Source organism: Anguilla rostrata, chromosome 11, assembly GCF_018555375.3.
Source record: "Anguilla rostrata isolate EN2019 chromosome 11, ASM1855537v3, whole genome shotgun sequence".
In the NCBI taxonomy this organism is placed as follows: domain Eukaryota; kingdom Metazoa; phylum Chordata; class Actinopteri; order Anguilliformes; family Anguillidae; genus Anguilla; species Anguilla rostrata.
Window position 1 is genome coordinate 39,544,602 of NC_057943.1, and position 19,794 is coordinate 39,564,395.

Here is a 19,794-nt window from a genome sequence, read left to right on the forward strand (position 1 = left end):
AAAACTACTCCAAACAATGTTCATCACAATATTATTCAACCTTTGTGCTCTCTTTTGTTCTGGACACGTGAAAGTTCATGTTTTGGAACAATGCTCTTGGTTTTGTATATCTTTCTCAAACATCCTGTATTACCTTGCATTTTCTTTTCTTTGTAAAATGTATCTTTTGTGTCCAAAACAAGTGTGAAAAATGAAAACAATGACATGGGATGGCTTTCACTTGGGTCTTTATTGGTCACGATGCTAGCCAAGACAAAAGTATAAGAACTCACACTCCGCACAGACCAATCACAAATCAGTTCAGTTAAATATGTGCAGCGTGAAAGATTCCGTCCCATATTAAATATAACCTCTTTAACGTGATTATTAAAATATTTACAGCAGAAAACCCTTCGCTCTACAAGTGTGAGCGTTGGTGAGTTGGCAACACTCAGGGAAATATTTACACCAGTAAAAGGACATTCGCATCAACAGCAGAGCTGATTTCTCACCTCCGCCCTCGGATAGCGCGTATTCAAAAATAAAATCTGCCATTTCAGAAACACATGACTGTGGCATTTCAGAAATACAGTATTACACGTCTCCGCTCGCCTTCTCATATTGGTAACAAACATGTACAATCTCTTCACTGTCGGTCGTTCCTCATCTACCTTGCGGCAGCTTTGTAATGCCTGTTTATTTGTACAAACATCAAAAAAATATAAATATAAAATGGTCACGCATTCTGCGTTTTGACCACACCACAGAGCCTTTATCATCATAGACCAGCTACAGTAATCCTGCACTGTCGTTTACTGCACTGTTACAGTATGTACATGCATGATACAGTACATAAAACACATTACATTCACCAGCGTAGCTTCACGTGGATGCAGGACCTTTATACTTGAATAAATCACACGTACATGACTTCCATAGCGTTACACTACTGTAATACCTCTTCAGTTTCTGCAAGTTTAATACTGAGGCTTAAATACAGCCTTCTTAGGGATTACAGTGCTTCTTTATGCAGACATATGGTATATACATTCGTATAGAGTGGCCCTGGACCTCCGGAGCAAGTGGAAGTTCCGTACAAGGATTCTGAACAATTAGGATGTAGTGTATTTAAATGTGTGCAGATGTGTGTGTGTGTGTGTGTGTGTGTGTGAGTGTGTGAGTGTGTCAGCGTGTGAGTGTGTGAGCGCAGAGAGTGTATGAGTGTGTGTGTGTGTGAGTGTGTGTGTGTCTAGGTGCTCTTCTGAATTCCTCCAGATTTAGGGATGTTGCAGTAATGGCTACCCCAAAGCTCCCATTCAGTCAGTGTCATGGGCCCGTCCACACAAACTGCTGATTCACACTCAGCCAGGAGCTCAGCAGAAAAACCAGACCTGTCAGACCTGAGAGGGAGAGGGACAGGGGAGAGAGAGAGAGAGAGAGAGGTATTGACCTGAGTGTTTCCAGTATTTAGTTTCCACAAGAGAGGCACTGCCAATTACATGTGTCTGTGTGCACACATTTATATGTGCATGTATGTATGCGCACATGTGTTTACAGGTGAACACCGCAGATAGGCATGAGTGTGTGTGTGTGTGTGATTATGTTAGTTTGTCTATTTTGTTTGAGTCCCCTAAAAAGGAGGAACTATGTATAAAAGTGGCTGTGATTCATACATGGTCCACCTGATGTGAATGTAAATACCCTAAAATTAAAGCGGACAGTCGACACTTTAACCTCCCATTCATTGCCTCATTTAAAATCCAATGTACTGGAGTACAGAGCCAAAACAACACAACCAGTGTCACTGTCCAAATACTTACAGGATGCACCATGTGTATGCACGCAAGCTTGTGTGTGCGTGCATGTGTGTGCATGTGTGCATGCAGGTATGCATGTGTACATGCATGTGGGTGAGTGTGTGCATGCGTGTGCACGTGTGTGTGTGTGTATGCACGCACGTGTGTGTGAGTGTATGCATGTGCGTGTGTGTGAGTGTATGCCCGTGCGTGTGTGTGAGTGTATGCCCGTGTGTGTGTGAGTGTATGCACGTGGGTGTGTGTGAGTGTATGCATGTGCGTGTGTGTGAGTGTATGCCCGTGCGTGTGTGTGAGTGTATGCACGTGCGTGTGTGTGAGTGTATGCACGTGCGTGTGTGTGTGTGAGTGTATGCCTGTGCGTGTGTGTGAGTGTATGCACGTGCGTGTGTGTGAGTGTATGCACGTGCGTGTGTGTGAGTGTATGCACGTGCGTGTGTGAGTGTATGCCCGTGCGTGTGTGAGTGTATGCACGTGCGTGTGTGTGAGTGTATGCACGTGCGTGTGTGTAGAGTTGAATGCAGCAGACAGCCGTACCTGTGTTTATTGTCCCTGTGTTGCTGTTCCAGTCAGTCACATGACAGAGCACACGCCAGTCTGCAGAGGACGCACATTTCCATTGGAGCCTCTGAACATGGTGCCGTACCTGCAGTACAGAGTTAACCCTTTGAAGAGCAGGTTTTTTTGGAAAGTATTTTAAAAGTTCTAAGTCAGTGTTCTAGAACCCCATTGCTTTCAGTTACCAGTAGTGATTGTTACATCAGCGATAGAATGTTCAGTTACACCTTAAAGGGTTAAATCACAGATCTCTATATATCAGTCATAACAAACCTGCAGTACATATGGTAAACTCACTTATCTGCTAACAGTCAAGGCCGGGGCCAACTGCATTTCAATTCAGCCAATTAAATAAAATTTAAAAAGTCCTCAATTGACTGTATGGGCATTTTTCAACTAGTTAATTGAACTTTAACAATTTTGCTGAACGGAATGAACTGAAATTGCATCAACACCAGCCTTGATGGTGTAAATCCTACTAAGGCACTGGAAGAGGCTGTATAGAGAGTATATTAAACGCAGGTGTAGGCGTACTGTTTGGCTGTCCCGTTCAGGTTGGCAGGCTCAGAGTGGTAGGCGTGTTTGCCCTTCTCCACCAAGGTGAGGCCGTGGCAGCCGTCAGCGTGCGCCAGCTCGCTGTGATTGGGCCGCGCGGGGTAGTAGTGGCTCTTGGGCTCGTTCGGATTGGACGGCAGCGTCATGTGACCGTCGGGCTGGTTGCCGTTGGGTTCCAGGTTCTCCGGGGCCAGGTTCTGGCGGGACGGGCCGGGGGAGGAAAGGTCAACGACCTTGATGTCGGGGACGGGTCCCTGGGTCTGTTTGGCGAGCATCTCCGAGTGTGCCAGCTGTAGCTTCTTCATGTGGTTTATGGCCACAGTCGCATTGAAGGCTTGCTGTAACCCAACCAAGACACAGGTATGAGTGTAAGCACAGCCGGGTCAAAAATATCCTTGGGTTTAATGCCTGTGGTTGTAATGCCAACATGATGCCCGCAAAAAGCCTTTATGATAAGCACCACTTCAAATGATGTAATACATTTTACCTGCCATAATTACTGCTATCAGAATCTTTATGAAAATACACTCCATGTTTATTTACATCTTGTACAGTAGACCTTTACAAAAGCATATATTTTACCAAAAAAAAAAAAATCTGACGGTAATCCTAATTTCTCTGACGGTTTTCCATAGTCATCTTGAAATAGGCAATTTTGTTTCTGCTGTACTGTTGAACCTAATCTCTGAGATTTTCCTTAATACCAAACCAGGGACATTAACCCCAGTGCAGTGTCTCCCAGTGTAACTGTGATTGTAGTTTGGGCACCAGGGCATTATGGGAAGGCTGGCACATAAAACATTGCAATAATTTGCTGTTAACTGGACCTGCCTCCCCTATTTTTCATTCTGTGGTTGGAAACTGTATGTGCTTTGGTAGTTCACCTGACTAGCTGGGGGGTGTTTCACGAAGCAGGACTACTGAGTTAGCTGGGTAACTGCGTAAAATCCGGAACAGCTCTTTTAACTTCAGTCCGTGCTCCAGATTTGGGAGGGTTCCGGGTTTTACTCATTTTTAGTGCAGTTATCCAACTGACTCAGTAATACCTGGATACCTTTCCTCAGATAAATATGAGTGATTGAGGCAGAAGACTTACTTTCCACTTGGACTTGGCGAAGTTCTTCTGGATCTGCATGCTGACAGAGTGGTAGATGTCCTGGCTGCGTGCAGTCTCTCCGATGATCCTGGGGAAGGAGATCACAGCCAGGCCACGGGTCAGGCTTTGTGATTTGGGAGTGTCAATTACGCACCAAAAACCCGGGACTGTTAAACCCCAAAAACCGAACGGAGCACCTCAGGGTGCACGCGATATTCAGAAATGGATGAGAAGGAAGAGCAGGCAAACGGATAATCTGATTGGACCATCTCTGCATCCCCTCAGAGGTATCTGATTGGACCATCTGTGCTTTCCCCAGAGGTATCGGATTAGACTGTTTGTGCATTCCCAGAGTTCATTGCACCTGCGCTCCGAGCTCGATTCCTCCAGTCATACTCACCACGGGTGACGGATGGCCTGCTCACAGGTGTAGCGCTTTTTGGGGTTCTTCTCCAGCATGTTGCGGATGAAGTCTTTTGCTGCAGAAACGGAAAAGCAAAACAAAAAATGTCAACACCCAGCTGGGGGAGAGGGGAGGGGGGGAAAGTGAGCTGGGGCTACAGAGACATGGGACAGGGGTGGAATGACTCAGAGGCACGCACCAGACTCAGAGATGTCGTCCCAGAAAGGAGAGTCAAACTCGTACTGCGCCCTCATGATCTTAGAGAAGAGGCGTGTCTCTGTCTCTTCATAGAAAGGAGGGTATCCACAGAGTCTGAGAGAGAAAACGAAGCATTTACTCACATAATATAAACAATAAACACCAATATACACTCCCCTCTAGGACCTCAGTATAGCATATTTGTACCACAGGTTCTTCTTCCTCAAATGGTATAGCAACTGTCTCATTTGCAGACAAAATTTCAATATTAGTGTTCAAATGAAGTGATTCATCGGTTACCCGAGGATAATGTAAACCTAGACACTTCATGACGTCTTCGTTCATTTAAATAGTCTTGTAGAAACATTTAATTACTTCACTCTTTTAAAGGTGCCAAACAGTTCTGCACTGCAGTCTATTTCAGAGCAGCAGGTGAATTGTGGGGTTCAAACAAGAGAGATGCTCAGCTCCTATCCTATATAATGTGGATGGTGTTCCACTAGGGGAAGCTATAGCTCTGCAGCAGCAATGCGCCCTGTTTAATCAACCAGCCTTTCAGGAAACATACACAGACTCAAGGTCTAACCACCAGTGATTAATACCAATCAGGTGATCACTCTAATCATAGGCCCTGGGTTTCTAAATCTGAACACAGGCACCACCTCACCAGATTGATACTGTATATATAATTAATACTGGCTATAAATTAACAGATGCAATTTGCCATGATGCAATTTGAAGAAGTGGGTCTTCAGTATGTTTCTGCTGGGTAGGGTTTCTGCTGTTCTGACTGCAGCGGGAAGATGGGCAGGGTTTCTGCTGTTCTGACAGCAGTGGGAAGATGGGCAGGGTTTCTGCTGTCCTGACTGCAGCTGGAAGCTCATTCCACCACTGGGGGGTCATAACAACCAGGAAACATGATCTCTAAGTGCAGGTACACTGGGGGGGGGGGGGAAGGGGGTGCCAGAACAGAGGGGTTTGGTAAGAGTGTAGGCTCTGGTAATCATCTGAAGACATAAAAGAGCTGTCCTTTTAGCTGCCTGGTAGGCTAGCTGCTAGCACCAAGGTTTTGAAATTCATGCGAGCCGATATAGATAGCCCGTAGAGGGAGATGAGAAGGGGAGTGACATGGCTGAGTCTGAGGGGGCTGTAGATCAGATGAACAGGCAGAGGTCTGATGGCAGAAGCAGGAAGGTCAGCCAGGAGGGGGCTGCAGTAGTCCATGAGGGAGATGAACAGTGGCTAGCCTAAGAGTTCATGTGTGTTCCTCCTGGCAAGAGAGTTCGCCACAGACTGACGTTTTAATGCCACTGACGGCTCCACACCGTCACACCTCCCACTCGGCTGAGAACTTTGGCGTGACCCTGCATGACCAGCTGAGCTTCTCAGGACCCATCAGGGTAACCACCTGGTCCTGCAGCTTCTCCCTTCCCAAAATCAGGAGCGTCTGCCCCTTCCTCACCCATGAGGGAACACAGTTACTCATCCAAGCCCTCGCAATCTGCCGTCTGGACTACGGCAACACCGCGCTGGCCGGCTTATCGGCCCTCTGCCCTCAGACTGCTACCGGTGGCCCGGCAAGCTGCTGCCTGTCTGGCCTTCAGCCTGCGCTAATTCACATATGTCACGGTGCTTTGGAACAGTCTTCACTTGGCAGACCAAACTGCAAATGGTGCTGCCCCTTCCTGTCTTCAGAAAATAATTACACCAGGTGCTCTCCAACCAGGCCTCTCATCACCCTCTGGCCAGCTGGATGCCCTATTTCTTCCAGCATCCAGAAGCCTCTCTGTTCTCAATCTCTGACGGTGAAACCAGCTTCTCCAATCAGGCAGATTCACCAGCTGTTTCCCACAAACATCTAAAAACATCTTTTGGTGCTGGATAATATCTAGTTTGCAGGTGAATGGTGAGCACCCGTTAGTGGTAACAAAACGGTGAGCGTTTTTTGGGCTGAATGGGAACTTGTTATGTTATGTTATGCTATGCTATGCTAAAAATGCACCTTTCCAGACAGCACCTCAGTGTTTCTACTTAGTCAAAAAGAAAATTTTTCTACCTCTGTCTCACAGGTTTTGAGGCACACCCCTTCAGGGTGACACATATAATTGTATATTTGCTATATCTCTAGGTTCTTGTGCAGTTTGCTGACAATATGAAATACACGTTTGTAAGTTGTTTTAGCTATGAAGGATTTGCTAAATGACTAAATTGTTAAGTGTGAATTTGCCTTCTTTATTTAGAATAGTTACACATGGACATTTGAACCCAAGCCATCATAGTCATGGTACAGACAAAAAGCAAAGAATTTTGGTCCCCTAAATTGGGGAACTATGGATTGTACTTCCTACATGGATCATCCAATATGGATGTAAATACCCTCAGGTTAAAGCAGACAGTCTGCACTTTAACCTCGTATTCATCGTTTCATATCAAATCCAACAAGCTGGAGTACAGAACCAAAACAACAAAAAAGCGCTACTGTCCAAATACTTACACACTGCACTGCATGCAATATTTGAGGTCTCAAATAGGAATCAATTCATTACAAATTAATTAGTGACTGCTGTATCTGTGGCAGGTACTCACAGGATGTAGGTGATGACTCCGATAGACCAGCAGTCCACTGCCTTGCTGTACGGTTTCTGAGCAAGCACCTCAGGAGCTGTACGGGGTGGGGGGAAGGGGGAGGAAGGGGGAGGAGGAGGGAGGAGGAGGGAGGGGGGCACACAATTAAAGTCTCACACCTGTGCTCTGAGTTTGTCAACTGAGAGTCTTCATCTAAAAGACTTGTTTGTGTGAGAGACGTGGTTGTGTTTTGCATGCAGCAGCCAATAACACAGTCCACTGATAATGACTGTATCCCGATGAGCATACATTTTTTTATAAAGGCGCATGGCTTAGTTTTCTTATTTTTTTGTTTTTCTTTATATTTATTGAAGCATGAAAGTCATGGCTACTATGACTACTTAACCCTTTAAGGTGTAAGATCACAAACATGTCAATAACTGAACATTCTATTGAGGCAATAATCACTACTGGTAATTGAAAGCAATGTTCTAGAATGAGTTTGAGAACACAGACTCTGGCAAACATTCCAAAGAAACCTACTCTCCAGAGGGACACGATTATGCCATGTCAGTGTACTTGCTGGTTCCACAGAAGAAAATCAGGTCCTGCTAGTCCAGCGGGGCTACCCACCTACATATCCAGGGGTTCCGCAGGCAGTTCTCATGATGCCATTGTCCTCCATCTTGGAGAGCCCGAAGTCGCTGATCATGATTTTGGAGTTCTCGTGCTGGGTGTAGTAGAGGAGGTTCTCAGGCTGCAGACAGATGGAGAGAATGTCAAGGTATTAAAATGGCCGTTTTTACCCAAACAACAGCAAGTCAACTGAGGCTGAGAAGGTGGGAATTATTGAACATGTAACACTGAGGAAGGATTAGCCCAGCTAGCACAGCATGTCCTCACGGTGTTACTGGAATACCTGGTCAATGTTATAGCATTGCCACTGCATGGCAGCAGCATTGTGAGCCATGTTGTGTGTTAGCTGTGAGGTCACGGCTGTTTGAGCATCTCAAACGGTATCTCAGGTGTCCCAGGGCATTACCTTGAGGTCGCGGTGCACGATGCCGTTGTTGTGGAGGTAACTGACGGCGTTCAGCACCTGCCGGATCACCAGGCTGGCGTCCTTCTCCGTGTACACCCCGCGGTCCAGGATGCGGTCGAAGAGCTCGCCCCCAGAAACGCTGACGGGACCGGAGGGGGCAGTTAGGACACACCCCCAACAGCACCCCCCAGAGCTCACCCCTAGAATCACAATCTGAGTGGGGTGTGACACAGATGCTTTACATTCTACACGTACTGAAGTTCATATTCTTAACATTTCTTTTCACTAACCACTTAAGCAAAAACACTGCAATTTGATGTGACTTATATTCATGAAGGAGCATGACCAGGGACAATACTATAACAGTGGATATTCTGCACTGTAATATAGTAATGGAAACTCCTGTAAACAACAACCTCCTGTAATTAATAAGCAGAGACAGGACTGAACATATGAGCTGAGGATCTGGTTATTGTACTTTATCTGTGCACAAAAAACTGTTCAGTATTAAATTAGCCAGTACACATGGTCCCAACTGGACTCATTATGTACTTTGTTGAGTTTAATTCATGCTGGACATTTTACTGTGTGGTTGCACAGTAAAATGCATTGGAACATCACCAATCACTAAGGAGAAGAGTAGAGAAGAACAGAAGGAGGAGAGAAGGACAGAAGAAGATAGGAGAGAAAGACAGAAGGAGAGAAGAGGAGAGAATGACAGTAGGAGAGAGGAGGAGAGAAGGACAAAAGGAGAGAGGAGGAGAGAAAGAAAGAAGGAGAGAGGAGGGTAGGAGAGAGGAGGAGAGAGGGACAGAAGGAGAGAGGAGGAGAGAAGGACAAAAGGAGAGAGGAAGGTAGGAGAGAGGAGGAGAGAAGGACAGAAGGGAAGAAGGGGAGAGATGGACAGAAGAGGAGAGAAGGACAGACGGAGGAGAGAGAAGTATTGCACTCACAGCTCCATGACCAGGTAGTAATGTGTCCGGCTCTCATAGAACTGCTCCAGCCTCACCACGTTCTCGTGCTGAATCCTGCAGCAGCAATCAACCAATCAGCACGATTCACATGAGCCATGTCATCCTCCAGTATCAACACATACACCTTTCATTCAGGAGGTCAAGGGGCAGCGATGTCAAATACTGTGATCCTGTACAACATGTGGGGTCAGTTCTGTTTAAATTCAGTTACTTTAGTAAAGTAATCAAAGTTCAGTTCATGAGTGGAAAAATGGTAACATGTTTGTATTAGGATTTTTTCCCAAACTCATTAATTGAACTTAATTTCATTACCTTAATTGACTGGACATGTTGCACATGTTTAACATAAATTAAGAGCACTCTTACATGGGGTGTATATCTCTAATGATTATTCCTGAGGTATACTGAGGTCTCACAAAATGACATCTTTGTTTTTGTCTTTGCTTTTCAGCCTTGATGAAAGACTAGTTAGGCTCATTTACAAACCAGATCTTTGGTAAGGTTAATTTGCATCACTGAACATCTGGTCCCTAATATTTAATGGATGCAAATCTTTTGCATTATTCATAAAAGATGGCCATTTAAAAATGTTCAGTTGCAATATTCATAAAGACACTCAGTTAATATAATAAGCAACACCAGTGGTTAATCATAGAACAATGGCACTCTGTGAAACGCATGATCTATTTTTATAACAGAATATGAATGAGCTCCAAATGAGACATTACACCTTCCACAGGCTGAAACTGTCCTGTGAGACGAGCCATTTTGCTATGAATACACGTATCTACTAACATGATCTGTTTTCGTAAACATTTTTAGTACATTACATTAATTTACTAGAACCTGTAATCTACCCATTTATAATTCAATATTACAATCGCTATTATTAAACACTAATAAAAGGACATTTTTAGAATGCATGTATTCCCAGTAAAACTGAAGATGCTATTGTTTAATGTTCTTCAGTCCTGTCCTGGTTTCTTCCTCTGAGGGAAGTCTGCTGTTCATTTAATGTGTCAGGAAACGTTTTCAGAATGAAGCGCAGGAGTCTCACCTCCTCAGCACTGCGATCTCGTTCTCCAGGATGTTGTTCTTCTTCTGTTTCTTCTTCACGCACTTCATGGCGAAGTCGTTTCCTGTTTTCCTCTCCTTCACCAGGTACACCTCCGAGAACGCCCCCCTGAACAGAGAGAGAGAGAGAGAGAGAGACGGAAAGGTCAGGTCTTTACACACCTGGGCCTTTAATCTCCAATGTGGGCATGTGCAGAGGGGGTAGCTCCTGGTGCCCCAGCCCCTGCCCCTTTTGCCACAAATGCACCCAAATGCCCCATTGATTTGATTTTTAAAAAATCATCTTCATTCATTCAAATATATTCTACACCATAACCAGGTGTCATATAAAAGTTCTCCTAGGTTGCTGTGCCCTTTTCCCACTTTGTGCACCTGCCCCTCGAAAGGTTGCTTCATGGCCCTGTCTCCTAAGTGTTCCCACACCCAGGTAAATGTTCCCTCACCTGGTGGTGAGGGAAACACAGCTGGTCTTCCTTTGGCTGGTCTTCCTCTGCATGTTCAGAGCTCTGGTTAACCTCTGTAGCACAATGAATCATAATAGTGTCCATTTCAGACGAGTGCCTTTATTGTAATATGATTTGCTCTGTGAGTGGATTGTTTCAATTTGTAAACAGAAGTGGTCGATATTCGCATGGCTTTAAGACACTGCTCCAAAAATGCAGACCAAAACATAACCTTAAAAGAATAAAAGAGAAATGTTCTCACCTCATTACAGAATTATGTTAAATGAGAATTTATTGAATTTTTATTAATAAAAAAAACTTTGGAACATGACACATGACTCAGTTCTAAAACTAAATATACAGAGAAAAAAATGTCTGTTTGGTTTGAAGGTTTGTTTCATAATAGTGCACATAAATGTATTACATGTATTCACATTGAAAAACAATTTTTATGGAAAAATGTGTTTTTAAATTGAGTTGAAAATTGTGTTTTTACACACTGACAGTATTTTAATTTAATTCAGCGTGCAAAGATATCCTAACATTGCGGAAGTGACCAAAAAGAGCTAACAGTTGCTTTATTCGCAAATTAAGGAGGACAGGTCTCGTGAATGCTGTTGAGGCTTTCCGAGGATTCACCTTTCACCGGCCGAGCACGTTTCCATTTCACAGCAGTTATGAGCATTAAGATGCCCTAAAAAAGATGTTCTTTCCTGAGAGAACAGCGCTTTAAATCTGAGGAGGGATTGAGTGGCTAATGAGCTCCTACAGAGGGCTTAGCTTCCCGCGCCGTGGCCCTGCTCTGCCCCGTCTCTGGCTGTGCCTGGGAATAGCTGTCCCAGCGGGCGGATTAGCCGAGCGCTAATCGCTTATGCAATGGAAACTGCAGCGGGCTCAAAGCTCAGAGCGCTCGTGTTTCTGGGGCGCCGGGAGCACAGGCCGCACTGACAGGCCCATCCCGTCGCAGGGGTCATCATGGGTCATCAGGGGTGAGGGTGCACGGGAACGGTGGTCCTCACTGATGACGTCACTAATGGTCACTATGGCAAACCTGTGCAGGCTGCCATTGAAGCCATGATTTGATGGAGATTCGCAGTCCAGAGAACAGGGGCTTCTTTGTTTATTAAAGCTTGTTAATTATGAATACATTATTGAGATGAATGCCCCACTTCCTGCTTGCTGACTGTACGCGGCAAAAAAAATTCCTACCAATCAGAGGTGGCAATATGTTCACCCACTGAAATAGAGAGTTCATCCCAGAAGAAGGCCACAGCAGCTCAGCTAGCACAAAGCTAGCACAATGCCCCAGCAGCGAAAATCCATGGCAACTAGTGGAGTTACCATGGAGACCTAGGTCAAATACATACGCATCATTCATCATCTTTTCAGGCCAGGTTCTACCAGGATCTACCACATCAGCTTGAACTCCGCTCATTTCCATCCTGATCAGAGAATCTAGAAAGTATTAAGCAGTTTGGATACTGAAATATTCACTTTTTTTCCAAATGAGTACGTTTCAGTGAATTATTTGGATTTCAAATTATGTCCTGAATGAACAGAACTGAAATGCGATTGGATGGCGAGGATGCGTGAGGCCACAAAGCTCTTGTGTGCTTTTTATTTTCAGTCCCGCGCATGCATCTCAGAGGCCCATGGCGCTGAAAACAGAAAAGCAAGCGCTCCTCGCGGGCTGCAGGCTTTTGCTATAAGGAGCGCGGCTGTGGTGACTGTAATTGTTCCCCTGAGACAGGACACCCGTGGCCTTAAAAACAGGTCCCCCTGGGGCCCTCAATCCAGCGGGTGGAATAAACAGCTCACGGACGAGACAGAGGTTCTGTGTATGGTCAGCTGCAGTCACTCTTCGACTACAGAATGTACAGACCTCAACAGCCCCGTCAAAAAAACGGAGCAACCCAATTAATCTGTCACCCTTTGCAAATTTCCCTGAGTTTGTTCCCCAAAGGGGGCTACCTAGCTAGCACGCGACGACCTGAGAGGACATCGGCGGCACTTCTGAACCTTCAGAACACGCAATGCGACGGTTTACAGCGTCTCTTAAAGGCACGCGCGCGCGCAGTTTTAACCCCAAAGCCCCACTATAAACGCTCTCTATCCAGTTAAGTGTTCTCTCCTCATCGGGATCCTTTAACAATGTGACAGAGGGCTTAAGGTGATCCACCCCTCCCCCTCTCCCCCCCCCCCCCCCGCCCCGCCTCGCAGCGCCTGAGTCAGCCTCTCCTCGCCCCACCGCCCCTCAGCTCCTGGCTCTCTCCGCGGGGAGCTCAGGCACCATCAGAACACGGAGCTGCGTGGGAACGCACGTGTCCCTCCTTCCTCCGTTTTACGTCACCGTTAATGCGAACTGCAGGGCGGAATGTTCTCTCTTCTCTTCTTATAAGGCCAAGGCTGTTTTTCTGAATTATTTAAATCCTAGCGCAATCACCATACGCACTGTATAAAAGCCAATTTTATTTTAAGATCCAGATGGTGGAATAATGCTGTTATGTTGTTATGAATTCAGATACAAATTCCACATCGCATGGACAATAATATTTCTTTCGACCTCTCTCTTGAGCTATTCCCATTTTCACAGAACCAGAATTTAAAAAAATTAACCTTTTCTCTGTATGTTTCTTTATTCCCTGTTTGTTATGTCCAACATTAAACCAGTCCTCTGATGCTATCCAAATGCTAGCATGATGCTATCCAAATGCTAGCATTCGTGTAATTCAGAAAACAGTCTAAGGAGCTGCCACTTGTTTGCATTAGTTATCCTTCAGCTAAGCAGCTAAAGGTTTTACACTGGAGTACTGCACAAAATGTGCTATTGGGGCAGTCAGACTGCAGTCCTCTAACACACCAGTGGAGGCACTACTCCCAAAACACGAGGGACTAACTGAAACTCCGGGTGTGTCCCAACACTCAAAAAATGTATCCTCCTTTCCTCCGCTACCACCTTGTTTCCTCTGTGCCCCGGAAACCGATCTTTGCGTCCTACCTCCCTCCAGTTTCCCAGTATTGTAGGAGAAGAGAGAAGCACACAGAACTGTATTGGTGAAGCGGCTTGAAAACCCGTCTCCTCTCCTCCTCTTCCCCACATGCGTCCGTGTAGGAAAGAGAGGAAGTCGGAGGAAAGAAGGTGGGGAGTGAAAACTGTATTGGTGAAGCGGCTTCAAACTTTCTGGATAGATATTGGGACATTTTGGGTGATTTTGGCTTGGTGTGTGCTAAGGCCAATTTAGTGTTGCCCCTTGGTGCTCCTTGCAGGCTGGATTAACTCAAGACCATGGGGCATGTCACTACACTGAGTGCAAGTGCTTTACCTCCCTTTGATTATTTCATCAGTCACAAAATGGCTTCCTGAATAAGGACTCAGCTCCAGGCTAATGTAAGATCCAGCTGGTTCCAGCCCAGGTAAGCTTGCTGTGCTCTCAGACAAGGACAGGAACTCTCCGGATTACTAGATCTCGCGGTGCCAAAAGGAGGCACATTTAAAGTAGGTCTCATGCAAATCCGCTCAGTCCAGCAAAGCTATCCGTACCAACCTAATGAGCAAAGTGGCTCTCCTCATTTTAGACAAAAACTAGGCCAGCCTCAGCACAGGTCTGCAACACAGAAAATCACAACAATGCTCTCACACGTCTCATATTTTCAGCTTCAGTGTTATTTATTTTTTTTTTTTAGCATTTTCCAAAAGTAGACTTATTTTCTCATGACAAGGAGCTTAGATGCTTCGTAATTTGCATAATAACCATTAAAAATCAGACTCACTTCTTGCCTCAGACATAGGATTATCTGCTCTTCAAAGTAAAAGAAAATATCATGACAACAGTGAAGTTCTGAAATAAACAACAATTTTCTGCTTGAGCAATTTTCTGCTAATTTACTGAATTTTTTCTCTCCTAATATAAAAAGCAGTTTGACATTAGAGGCACTGTTCAGTGAACAGAAGATCTTGGTTCCAAAGCATTCTTTTTGTGATCTGAGATACAGTCCTGTGGATTCCCCTTTGTACTGTAAGTGCTTTGAAAAAAATTAAAATATACACTTGGCACCTAAACTGAACATATTCAATTCCCAGCCTAATTTGGAAAGTCCAAATTGCCTGCAACCACAGGAACGTTCAACGTGCAAACCCCACTGTCGATTCGGGAGAGTGTAGACAGCCACAGTTCTCCTCAAAGACACACGGTGTCACCAGCTGCTTCTTTTCACACTGCAGACTCCAGCTAAGCTCACACAGAGCGGAGCCGGAGGAAGACCTTAAGCAGACCACAAGCAGTCCATGGGCACCCGATCGACCACCAGGGGTCACTGAAGAGCAATGAAACGCGGACCCCTAACCGACTCAACCCTATTGTTGACCCTATAGGCAGGCAGTGACCAATCACCTTTCTTGTTGGTCTGAACCTGTTGTTTGGACAAAGCTACTTACGGAAAGAGAGGGAGTGCTGGTTCATGGGGTCCCAGGATTGCTAGCCCCTGCTATGGTATATGGATGGGATGGACACATCCAGAGGGGGGTGTACTTACGATCCTAGCACCTCCACGAACTCGAACACCTCCCGGATGTTGTTGGTGCTCTTCTTCCATTCGCTGGTGGCCTCCTTACGACCCATTTCGGCTGAAGCTTCTACAGGGATTTCTGAGCACAAAGAACAAAACGAGCCATGTCACAATGATGCCATACTCTTCATCTCCGAGTGAAAAAGTAAACCAAACAACCACCGCCATCTGAGAAGAAATGAGTGAAAGTTTGATATAAACAATCAAAAAGTTTGTGGTTCCACTGCTGACTATACTTGATTGTACTATCTTTATTATCTGTCCATTATCCTATTTCATCTTCTATGATCTAGAAAGTGTTTTGAGCACCTGTATGAAAAGTGATGAATAAATAATTTATCGTTATTATTTTCTGCGTTTACTATAAAAACCTACGGTGAGGTAACATGCAAAGATGTCAAAGCCACGCTTAAACTCGTAATACATCAGCGTGCCTTGGGGACGGCGAGACAGCAGACGCCAGACAGGTGACTGTCTGTCTGACAGATGGCCAGTGATGTACAGCTTCCCGCTAGACTACAGGGAACAGCTGAGAGGCGGGCCAAAGCCAGCAGCTCACAGTACTGATCAATGACTGGCCGCCTGACGGATGAATGGCAGTTATTTACATCCACGGAGAACACATATGTCAGAAATCAGAAGTGAGTGACAGGCAAAGGCTGTGCAGAGACCTCTGATGGACAGGTGCTCAAAGTGAAAAAAAAAGAAAGGCGCATCAATGTTTTTTTTTTTTTTTTTTACAACACCCAGTAAAATATACAGAATACACTTCACCAAATTGAAAGATTGCAAATGAATGGCAGCAACAATAATAGTGCAAAAATAATATATGTTATTTATTTTTTTGTTATCAAATCAAAGGGGCACATCAAAGTCTTGGGGCAAAAGGGGTAGGTGCTCGGGCACCTGAAGCCCACCCCCACCCCCCCCCCCCCCCATCCCCCCCGCCCCCCACCATGAAGATGATCAAATAACTGCGATTTCTTGAGATGCACACATCACACTACTGTTCGCCTCCAACTTACACAGCCACACCGTACAAAGCCAAGGTTAAAAATGCATTTCTGAATGAACATACTTTATATATTTATGACTGGACTAAGTCATTCAGGAGACAAACAAGCTGGCAGACCAGTGCTGGTACCACGGTGACTCAGAACTGAGTCGGACAAAAAAAGGAGGAGGTGTAAGATACCTGTGGGCAGGTGTGTCAAACCTGGTGACAGCATCTAAGCACTCATCCCTCTTTAGCCAACCACAGTGAAATTTGATTTACCCCAGCAAATCACAGGTTGACTGGATTCAATCAACGCCTATCTTTAACTTTATCTAAATGCTAAGTTTTCTTCTTTCTTCTTCACACAGCCTCTGAGTTAAGCTTAGTAACTGGCTAAATTTTGTTGAGAAAAGACTTACAAATCACATCAGACACATACCAAGCAGACCAGAAGTTTGACGGAATCCAGATCCAAAGGTCCTGAAAAACGGGTGGGGAAGCCTTACGGTGCAAAAACCTCCCAGAAGCAGAAGGGCCCACGCATCATTCTGCCACCCAGAGCTGAACAATGCCCATGGGGTTCTGCAGATATTCTGAAATGAGCGCACTGAATTCTCATTCAGTTCAAACCAGAAATGACTGAAATGAAACAGATAAATCCTCCAACCCTACTGCTAACATCCGCGCAATGGCACCATAAACCATCCCCTTCGTCTATCCTAACGGGTAAATGAAAAGTGTCTGACTTAAGTCATGCCCCCCCCTTGCTTGTGGGTCCTGTATTGAAATGACATCACGCTAAAGCCACCGCTAGCCTGTTAGGCTAAGCTTTGATGAGCCTATCGCTTACACAAGGCTTCAGATCCGCACCCCATGGGGCCTGGCCTCGTCCCATTTATATAACGGATTAGAAGACTCCTGATCTGTAACTCCAGCCTTACCAAGAAAGTTGGCCCCAGGTCAAGCAGTCAAATCCCATTGGCAGGAATATAATCCACTCAGAAAAGCATTTTGATCAGTCTATGATCCCTCACAAAATATGCCTTAATCCACACTTCACGGTTATTATGCATATTGATGCACAGAAATGCCTTGTTGTTATTCTCGCAGCCGAAAGGTTCACCATAATTTCTTTGCGGTCCCATTAGTGCCTAATTGGGTAACCTATAAACAAAAGAACATCCAATTATGAAGGACCAATTCGGTCTAATTCCCAGATCAGGGGTCAGACAAACAGCGCTGAGAAAATATTGCTGGTGTATGACATCCTTGAAATCTTAGAGAACATTGTACCTTTTAAAAAGGATGTGGAAGTGTGACTTCAAACCAGAACTACAGGAAAGACAAGAGAAATCGCCTTACAAATGTGTATATAAATTACTCAAAGTTGGTTAAAAAACCGTAGCTTTTGTGTTTATGTGGGTGAATTTCAACCTGTTTAGAAACATAAATGTAAGTCATCATCTCTTCCCCAGTCAGTTGTATTTTTGTGCTCACTTTTCACTCCCAGGGCACTGAAACATTATGCATGACGCTAATTTAAAGTACAATTCAGTCAGTTGCGTAGGCCTACTATTACAGGTAGTAAAAGCAGTCAAAATAAATATTCTCAATTGGTTTAAAAATGTAGAGGTTCAGTTGGAAGAGTCACACAAAGAGTTGAAACATTTGATCACATAATAGACCGACAAACAATAACCATACCAATATCCGCTCCCCTCGTGCGCTTGGGTACGCTATGTCCATCACAACTACAGTACCTCTTATATAACTATCTGTGCCATTCGCTGGCAAATTCTAAGCCTGCTAAAACGCGTCAGTAATGTACTATTCTAAAAACGGTATCTAACAAAAATAATGAACTCAGCCCGGGAGCATTCTGTAACCGAATTGTGCATAAGTACAATCAAGCCTACATTTCACTGCGTGCGCTGCACTGGAGACACAGGTGGACAATGAAATCTACCCTTCCAACAGTTTGCGATGTAGGGACAATAACTACTCTATGCCACTGCGAGTCTATTCATACGATTATTGTGCATATATGTATACAAAATAATCACCCTACACGTCCGGATTATTTCAATAAATCATCTCAAACGTTCAAATAATTAAATGTTATTTAAAAAAGCATTTCATTTTAATTTCAGACCATTAAGAAAGCTTTCAAAAATCGACTCTGTTTGTATTAACAATCGCAGTTCACCTTACCTTGAGGTGAATAACAACTCCGTCCACAAGTTTCTTTTCTACTGAAGCAATTGTTCCGGCAAATGCAAGGACAACATCGATAAAGAATCGCTTGTGAAAGTGGGGTGAAGCGATACGCTGGTTGCATAGAAACCGACATCGACTGCAGGTAACGGTTTAAATCTGCATGCCAAGGCGAGTGTCCACGGCTTGTGTGAGAGTCCACCAATATCCACTAACATCCGAGCCAACACCGAGTAATCATCTGTAAATATGAGACGTTTGCACCTTGGAATAATTCCAATTAAAATACAGCCAAAAAGGTACCTAGCTTTGTTTGCCTTAATGAAGCTAACACTTTGTTTGCGTTAATACTTCGCCTGCATGACGAAGTGCAACTTTTAAGCATTATCAGTTCAGTATGCATTTACCATAATTTGTAAACGAAATACCAATCTAACAGTTTACCTTTTGGCCACAGAAGAGCACTTAGTGAGGTCTGTCCAAACAACTACTTGAGGACTTTGCAGCGGCAGTAGCCGAGGTTTTGTGAATGAGCACCTAAGGGAAACAGTTTATGCTAACCGGGCGGAGCCTACTCCTCTGACTTACCTGGAAACAACTGCCGACTCTCCTGTCAAAAGCTCGCCGAGGTCTGGGCGGATTACACTGTCGAGAAGCACAGAAATAACCAACAGGTCGAGAGATTACAGGTGCTCGGGCAAGGCGGGGGGAGGAGGTGTCAAGATGAGGTACATAAAGGTCACAACACCTTTTCAGTTTTAAATCATATTTTCAAGTCCAAAGACAGTTTACTAACTATTACTAACAACTACCTTTTAGCTAACAACGTGGTCTGTTTTTTCAATGTTTAACATACACTTGTATGGCGAACAGTATCGCCAAAAGGAATATTGCACTTTTTGTACGTCGCTTTGGATAAAAGCGTCTGCCAAATAAATATAATGTAATGTAAATGAATATCCTGCAATTGCTATATCAGTACGTTCTGCAATACTGCCCTACTGCTTTCCATGGACTAGAGCACCTTGTTCGTAGCACCATGAAACTCTGTGGAATGTAACGGGTAGCGCACAGTCATTTCGTAATATCGCAGACACAGCACCAACCGCCTATCAGGGCCTGGGTCATTTTTACCTGAAGCCACTGGCCGGTGGAACGTGTGAAATCCTATCCTTACTGAAGGGCGTGTCGAAGGCGTCTAAATCTGCTACTGGTTTGGAATAATCATTTCCACTATTATTGTGAACGCGCAACCTGCTAATAAGGTGTTGAATAAATGGTCAGCTCGATTTTAAATATTTTACACAAGGTTAAAA

At 44.7% G+C, this 19,794-nt stretch overlaps 1 protein-coding gene across 4 annotated transcripts; it reads right to left on the reverse strand.

Moving 5' to 3' along the window:
- Positions 1-210: 210 nt before the first annotated feature.
- Positions 211-19,202, reverse strand: camk1gb (calcium/calmodulin-dependent protein kinase IGb). 4 transcript variants are annotated; one of them, XM_064300027.1, is made up of 13 exons: positions 19,067-19,202; positions 15,235-15,346; positions 10,242-10,367; positions 9,164-9,238; positions 8,211-8,349; positions 7,802-7,925; positions 7,190-7,265; positions 4,605-4,717; positions 4,403-4,481; positions 4,003-4,090; positions 2,886-3,244; positions 2,331-2,439; positions 211-1,379 (listed from the first exon to the last, which is right to left on the reverse strand). In XM_064300027.1, the coding sequence occupies exons 2-12, from the start codon at positions 15,318-15,320 to the stop codon at positions 2,367-2,369; spliced, it is 1,338 nt and encodes a 445-aa protein (XP_064156097.1). In that variant the 5' UTR covers positions 15,321-15,346; positions 19,067-19,202; the 3' UTR covers positions 211-1,379; positions 2,331-2,366. The 4 variants fall into 4 exon arrangements, with proteins under 4 accessions (XP_064156097.1, XP_064156098.1, XP_064156095.1 ...); XM_064300028.1 differs by lacking the exon at positions 19,067-19,202 and adding an exon at positions 18,923-19,060; XM_064300025.1 differs by lacking the exon at positions 19,067-19,202 and adding an exon at positions 18,476-18,803.
- Between the last annotated feature and the right edge of the window lie 592 nt (positions 19,203-19,794).

Excerpts from the sequence above, each read along its gene's own strand:
- camk1gb (XM_064300025.1), bottom strand. The coding sequence starts at position 18,614 with ATGTCGGTTTCTATGCAACCAGCGTATCGCTTCACCCCACTTTCACAA. Across the intron at positions 15,347-18,475 it reads GAGTTGTTATTCACCTCAAG|AAATCCCTGTAGAAGCTTCA; the intron begins GTAAGGTGAACT and ends CTTTGTGCTCAG. Across the intron at positions 4,091-4,402 it reads CAGGCCATCCGTCACCCGTG|GATCATCGGAGAGACTGCAC; the intron begins GTGAGTATGACT and ends CTCCTTCCCCAG.